General features: G+C 46.0%; 1 protein-coding gene across 2 annotated transcripts; it reads right to left on the bottom strand.

The window, feature by feature from the left end:
- Positions 1–282: 282 nt before the first annotated feature.
- Positions 283–6,779, bottom strand: COMTD1 (catechol-O-methyltransferase domain containing 1). Of its 2 annotated transcripts, none has more exons than XM_075109486.1 (7): positions 6,590–6,779; positions 5,343–5,476; positions 4,215–4,320; positions 3,323–3,429; positions 2,995–3,049; positions 1,434–1,567; positions 283–669 (listed from the first exon to the last, which is right to left on the bottom strand). In XM_075109486.1, exons 1-7 carry the CDS (start codon positions 6,732–6,734, stop codon positions 517–519), a joined length of 834 nt encoding a protein of 277 aa, XP_074965587.1. In that variant the 5' UTR covers positions 6,735–6,779; the 3' UTR covers positions 283–516. The 2 variants fall into 2 exon arrangements, with proteins under 2 accessions (XP_074965587.1, XP_074965586.1); XM_075109485.1 differs by having other exon boundaries at positions 3,323–3,441; positions 6,590–6,771.
- Between the last annotated feature and the right edge of the window lie 208 nt (positions 6,780–6,987).

Below are 6,987 nucleotides of genomic sequence, written 5' to 3'. Positions count from 1 at the left end.
TAGCACTTCAGGGATATTACCAGTGACGTTCAGCATCGTTTGAGAAGGCTAGCAATCTTCTCCATGTCATGTACATTTAATTAAAAATCCATTTTTCTGTTATGAGTTTTAACATCAGTAAACTCCACTTCTTTTCCTTTTGATGGTAGGACTGATCATTCTGCCACTCAGCAGCCTCTTTTAGGATGGAAAATGACTTTGTTGTATTGACTGAGTTGGAACTCAGTCATTCTACAGAGGGCGATTTTTTTTCAACCGCTGTCTTACAGGGACAATTTCATGTAAGTTTACTTGCTTTATTACAATTAAAATAAGAAACTATAGTAGATCTCAAAATAAGTCTCTCTTCTCAACTTAGCCGCCCTTAGAATCTTGCTGCTCCTAAAGTCTACTTCCCTAGGCTATGCTCTCCAGTGGAGATACAGGCTAAATAACCATTTTTGATACTGCTCTGTCTGCATTTTTCCTGATGACTTGATGCTGCTTGTTGCTTCCCATCTGCTGGGCTTCCTCCAGTTACAACTTGAACGCCAGCGTGACTCCATCCCCCATTGGGAGCATGCTGATATTGACTCGTGCATCCCTGAGAAGCTTCTCGTTGAGGTGGTGGATGCTCTGGGTTGCCGAGTCACCCTTTTGTGGTTTTAGCACCCTTCCGCTCCAAAGGACCTATTGAAAAAAGAGAAGTCATGCACCTCATTTGTGCCAATATGTTCCTTGGACCACAGAGGAAGCTTTGGGAAAGGTCCTGCATATTTTCTAGGAACTGATATTTATTGTATTTCAGATTTCTAGTTGTCTCTGCCATGGAGCTCTCATAAGCAACTGGGACTGGAAGTCCACAGAACTGGCTAATTGTGATGCTTCTGCAAATTCAAAGCCAAAATAAAAAAAAAAAGTGATTAAACATAGGTATTTTTAAAAGCCCCTATTCAGCTGCCACCATAACCCTGAAGGTGCCTGAAGTTTAACATTGTTCTTTGTTTCTAGTAAAAGTTGTTAACTGATAATTTACTAGTAGTTACCGATTACAAGTGCTGCCTTTGATCTTGCGTAAGTACTGTTCCTAGTAGAAAATGCACTACAAGACAAATCAGAACAATACAGAGCATTCTCTGTAATGAATTACAAAAAATGTGATTAGTTTCTGTTACCACAGGCTGTTTATGTACTAACATAAACTTAACACATTACTTCTTACTTCTATAAGGGTTTATTCTTTGCTTATGTTAGTGTTCCATATAGCTTACTTCAGGAATTTATGTTGAATTTTAAAAGCCTCCCATGTATAACATGGAACAAACATGTTGCAATTGGCAACCAAGTTGCAGGTCAGAAATCACATTACTAGAATCCCACTGTGACCTTTTTTCCCCTTTCCCAGAGGCAAAAGTGGTAACTCCCTGTGCTGCTACCACAACTGCAGTACTTACATTATCAATAGCTATTATTCCCCCTTTCTTTATGAGGCGCAAACACTTTTCATAGTACTCATTGCAGCTTTCTTTATCCGCATCAATGAAAGCAAAGTCAAAGGTTTCTGCTTCTCCACTGGCCAACAGTTCATCTAGATGAGCAACAAAGCAAGCCGTTACACCCTGGTTAATGCTGTGTAGGAGGAAGTCATCCATTTGTGTCAAAGTACTCATTAAATAATGTGTTTGGTACCTTGACCGGGCAGCCTATTCCTCTACAGCTAATTACTAGAAAAGCCTATCCCACAGAAACAAATCTAGACATGATGTATGCATAAAACAGTTACTGAGTTCTGCCTACCTGGACGTTTACAGAGTCGTTCTAAACCTGCACGATACAGCTGGGACTGCTGAAAGGTGCAGTAAAACCAAGTCAAGCAGTTTGAAACTGGACATGCTCTACACCTTCAGCTATTTTTTGAGCTGACTGAGGAGAACTGTTTTCTTAAGTGGATTAGGACTTATCTCACGTTTATGAACAGGCCCTAAATGCTAATCTCCCGTTGATGATGAAGTGCCATGATACAGGTCATGAACAAACCCTGTCAGAGATCTTCATCACAGCAAAAGGCTGCTGTAAGTAGTCCCCCTCTGGGCCAAGGCAAGTGGAATTCAGTTTTAAGTTCTCCTAAATGGGCCAAGAACTCCAAATTGCCAGTTGTGGAAGGGCTGACTGCTGCCTTCCTCAGGTTCTCGGCCACCCCCCCACCTGCCCTTACCCTCTGCCAGCAGAGGATCTTTTTGCCTGAAACACTGCCTGGACTAAGCTGTCCATCAGACTTCAGCCACAGTGCACCCCAGCAGGCTGCTAATATTTGCCTCTCTAGAAAAGATGGATGAATTTGGAAGTAATACAAGGTTGTGAATAGATCTGTGGATCCATCAAACACCTTTGCTGGAAACCTTCTGCCACCTCCATTCCTAGCAAATTTATTGTATTTTCAGAATATTTATTAATATTCCTGCTGCCCCACATCTTCTCTTTTCTTGAATGAGAAAAGTCATTGCCTTTTTAATGGCCTTGTGTGCTTTTGGCACATCCTAAATTTTAACTCCTCTAGATACAATTCAACTGTTATACCCTGAATTTATATTGGCTTCTGTATTTTTTCTGCACCTCAGCCCTTTCAGAACACTCTTCCTGTCTATAACAAAGAAATACTTGCTTAGAATGGACAATGGATAAAGAAATAGGGCTTTGTCTAATTAATCTGTTTTAATCAGCTTTGCCAGAAGCAGCTGACAATAGTACTTCATAGATTAAACAAGGCAATGGACAGGACAAGTGAGTGACCAGTACAGCCCACTACACAGGACAAGCATTTTCTTCCTCTCTGCTAGCATGTTGGAGAACTGAATTCTGAAGTTGTGAAGTTTTCTGACTTTTTCTTTTATAAATAGAAGAAAAGCTGTCTCACTGTTAGCAAAGGGATCACATCCACAAGCATATTCGGTCTTAGATTTCATCAGTATTATATCTAGGGAAGGGGGGAAAAAAGAAGTGTTTTAGGTTACTTACCAAGTGTTTGAATTGCTGGCTTAATCCGCAGGTCAATTTTATGCTCTACTCCTGCCTAGAATGAAAAAGAACAAAGAGTTGATGAAAGTGGTTAAGAAATAACCTGGTAGTAGGTTGCACTCAGGGGGTGACTGGTGTTCAGATATTTTTCCTATTATTTCTATGCTACAGCACTTATTTTTCTTTCCAGATTGAACTGTCTCAGCCTCCTTGAAAGATGTGAATGTTTGTGCGTGAATGCGCAAGTCCAAAATCCAATGCAATACCAAAACCCCTTGACATGCAAATGCAGCTGTCCCAAACACGTAACAGAAGAGATGCTGCTTACCTCCTTCCACAGTGGCTTTCCAATTTTGACGTAGTCCTCATTTACATCACAGGCAATAACTCTGCCATTATCTGGCAGGACAAGTGCCATATTCAAGGTGTTATAACCTGTAAAAACACCTAGGAAAATCATAAGAGTCATCAACACCATATTGGGAGGAAAGATAAATAGTGAACTACAGGGCTCCTTTGAGGAATAAAAACCCTGAAGGAGTCACGGATGGCAAATTGTTAATGGACACAAAGGGTTATCCCTTCCATTTTAATGTAATAGTGGGTTGGGAGGAATTTTTACTTTTTTTTTTAATCAATCTTTCAGCAAAGCTTTTTCCAAAAGTCTCCTGACACATAGGGCAGAGTCTGGTCCTGCACCTCTGAGGAACACCCTTATTTAAAAGCGACTGGACCAACAGCGTAATAGCAGGGCATCACAAAGCCAGGCCAAGATGAAGATGGTGGGATCCCATCCATACCTGGCTGCTCAGCATCAGTCTGGCTTTGGGACATCCTGCTAACACAGGTGCACCAAGGAAGGTAGATTGGATGCAGGGCTTGTGCAGCAAAATGTTTCCTTCTGGCAAGAAACATACAGGAAGGAAAGAATGTCCTGCAACTGCTGGAGACCCAAGTGATCTGTTGCTCTTATTTTTTCAGATGGCCTCTGAGTTGACAAGACATCCATGCTGATGCCAGAATTACGGAATGCGCAGACACAGTGGCAAGTAAGTGCAAATCAGACACTACTTTTCACGCTGTGGTTTGCCCACCTGTTTGCTGAGACTGGTTATGCAGCACCTTACTATGTTTAGGTATCTTATGTAAACATGACTGTATTTGGAGAAGCACAGCAGGAGCTTTATTCTACTACAGAGAGGACAAAGTGACACTCTTACCTATTTCAATAACTTTCTTGGCTTTAATGAGTTTGACCAAATTTGCCATAAGCTGAGCCTGGTCACAGGACACCATCATTTTACTGCAGGGATGATCAGCAGTGAGCTACAAAGGGGAAAAAATATAACACATCACAACAAGCAAAACCCAAAGCTTCCAAACCAGTACCCTAGGGGAAAACCCCAGGACAAAGAGATACTCCTACTTTCTCATTTTAGATGGCTTTGTGCTCCATCTATGAGCCAGAAATTGGTTTGAATTTAACAGTAACTAAGGAGGGCTGGGTCCCTGTCATAAGCAGCATCTTATTCAAAGCAGTAATATGCCCCAAAGTCAGCATGGCTGTGGAAACTTGGCAGTACTTATTACTGATGAAGAGCCATGGAGGCTCTGTGACTGTGAAAGTCCTTTATTTCCATGTATTTACATAAACAGTTGTACTTTTTAAAAAAAAAACAAATGTAACCTTTGTACTCATGCCTTTATTCCTCCCGGTTTTATGAACTGCTGGGGTAAAGCCTGTTGCCAAAGGTCAGCCGATGTGGTTCTGGGTAGGCAGCGCAGAGCTGGAGGAGCTGTGCCCGTGCCGGGGTGGGAGGGTGGCAGGAGCAGCAGGGCTGTGCCCTCACGGTTGCGTGGGAAGGAGTCCCACTTCCTTTCTTCCTCTAGGGCTCGTTCAACCAGCCAGCTCCCGTACTTCATGTTTAATTGCTTTCACACAGGAGCAGTCTGTCTTACTTGGAATGACTCAGTCCTGTCAGGAGGTCTGTTCTGAGGCCTGCTGGAGGACATCACCTCTCCGAGATGTGCCCTCCGTATATGCCAGCTCAAATGAACAGAAGTCATCTGTTCAGGTAAAAGTCACGTGCAGCCCCAACACATGGGCTTGGGAGCCATGGGTAAAAAGACATGTCTAAAACGTATGCCGATACTATTAAATACTCATTTAAGTAGCCCTGAACACTGAAGGGTCTGGGTATTACCAGCTCGAAACAAATTCGAATGTATATGCAAGTAAGATGGAGGAAGGAATGTCACAAAGAGTCCAGCAGTGCAGGACAAGGTGTAGGCGATACCAGAAGGTCCCAGTGGAACAGGAAACCTGCGCTGGGGGATAAAATACTGACCAGTCGCAGCTTCTTTAGAATTGGATGTTCCCGCAAAGAGTGATCCAGTATGTATTGCCAGAGAGGACTGCTTTTCCCAATAATACTCTTGGATGATTTGGGTGTCCCAAAAGCTAAGGAAGGGTATCTTTTACCTACAAAAAAAAAAACCACCAAAGGAATATTAAGAACCTTTATCTTTTACAGTTATTGACTGCTTAAATAAAGCAAGCACTTAAGTATTACTAAAGGTTAAAGAGGTTTTTTTGTTCTGAAAAATCCAGTGAAAAAGGAAAAGTCAACTTAGCTGGACAGCTCAGTGGACTATAATATATTTTTTCTCTTTCTTTTTAACCACTGAGCTGTCCAGCCCACATCCGCAAAGGCTGAAAGGGAAAGACTTGGGTACTGTGCTGTTCAGTGGCCACTGTGAAGGTTACAAGCTGTCATATTCTTACAGGACAAGTAAGCACACCAAAACTCCAAGGGTAAGTGTAAGGAAGCACGAATAAGGCACGCTATTTCCTTAGCCTGGGGACCTCGTTTTGCAGATGGGTAGAAGCTGCGGGTCTTTAGGGCCCTCAGCTGATGCATCATGCACAGCCCTGCGTTCTCCTAAGGACAGTGTCCTGCCCTCTCGCCAGGGCATGGCCTGTTCAGCATGGAACCAGTGTGCAAAAAGAGGTGCTGAAAGCTGAAGTTGAAGGGCTATTGCTTGTCTACATAAATACAGAACTGATCTCGGCTTTGACGCCCAGTGCTGCTTTTACCAAATGGGGCAAGTGTTTTGAAGAAATAACAAAGAAACCCAATTCAGTTCCGTATCTCCTGATAGTCATTCACTAGTAAAGAACGCTTTTTTATTTTTTTTGAGGCTCTGATTTTATTTTCTGTTGGTGGCTGTATTTCACAGATGCCCACGCTGAGGTGTGGATTATTTCAGCAACTCGCCCGAAGCCAAAGGGTAAGTAACTCAACGCCAGGCTCCTTCCCCAGCCCGATGGCGGGCTTGCCCTTCCTCTGCCCCCGCGGGACGGAGCCGAAACTGTGCCAGCAGAAGGGAAAGGCACGGCCGGGACACCGGGGCGGGCCGGGGACCCGAGGGGGGGGCCGGGACACCGGGTCGCCCTGGGCTCTGCGAGCATCAGCTCCGTTCAGCGGCGCGGCCCCGGCCCGGGGTAGGGAGGGCCGGGGGTGCTCCCGTGGGGGGACCCGGCCCGGCCAGGGAGGGGGACAAGCGGAGGGCGTGGGGCGGAGGCGCCGCTTACCTGCGAGGATCCCCGCGGCGAAGGCGACCCCCAGCATCGCCGTCCCGACGGCCGCCTCCTTGGGCAGGCTGAAGAGGGGCATGTCGGCGCCGGGAGCGGCGCGGCGCGGCGGGAGCGCGGGTGGGAGCGGGAGCGGGCCGGACATGGGCGGGGTGCTCCGCGGGTGGGCGGCCGCTGCCGCCGGCCCGGCGCCGCCTCTTCGGTTGGGTTTGGTGGCTTTTGGGCCCCCCGAGGCGGCGCATGGCGGGCCGGGCTGGCGGGGGGAGCGCCCCCTCCCCTCCTCCCGAGGGACGGCCGCTGTAGCCGCGTGTACGGCGCCGCACGCAGCGCCCGGGGGCTGGGCCGCCCCTCCGCCGAGGCTGGCTCTGCCTTCGCCGCAGTCTTGGCTTTAAAACACA

This window comes from Phalacrocorax aristotelis, chromosome 14, assembly GCF_949628215.1.
Source record: "Phalacrocorax aristotelis chromosome 14, bGulAri2.1, whole genome shotgun sequence".
In the NCBI taxonomy this organism is placed as follows: Eukaryota; Metazoa; Chordata; class Aves; order Suliformes; family Phalacrocoracidae; genus Phalacrocorax; species Phalacrocorax aristotelis.
The sequence above is the reverse complement of the archived record's forward strand: the minus strand, read 5'-3'. Positions and strand labels throughout refer to the sequence as shown.

Excerpts from the sequence above, each read along its gene's own strand:
- COMTD1 (XM_075109485.1), bottom strand. The coding sequence starts at position 6,734 with ATGTCCGGCCCGCTCCCGCTCCCACCCGCGCTCCCGCCGCGCCGCGCC. Across the intron at positions 3,050-3,322 it reads GAAAGCCACTGTGGAAGGAG|GCAGGAGTAGAGCATAAAAT; the intron begins GTAAGCAGCATC and ends TTTTCATTCTAG. Across the intron at positions 1,568-2,994 it reads GCCAGCAATTCAAACACTTG|ATGAACTGTTGGCCAGTGGA; the intron begins GTAAGTAACCTA and ends TTGCTCATCTAG.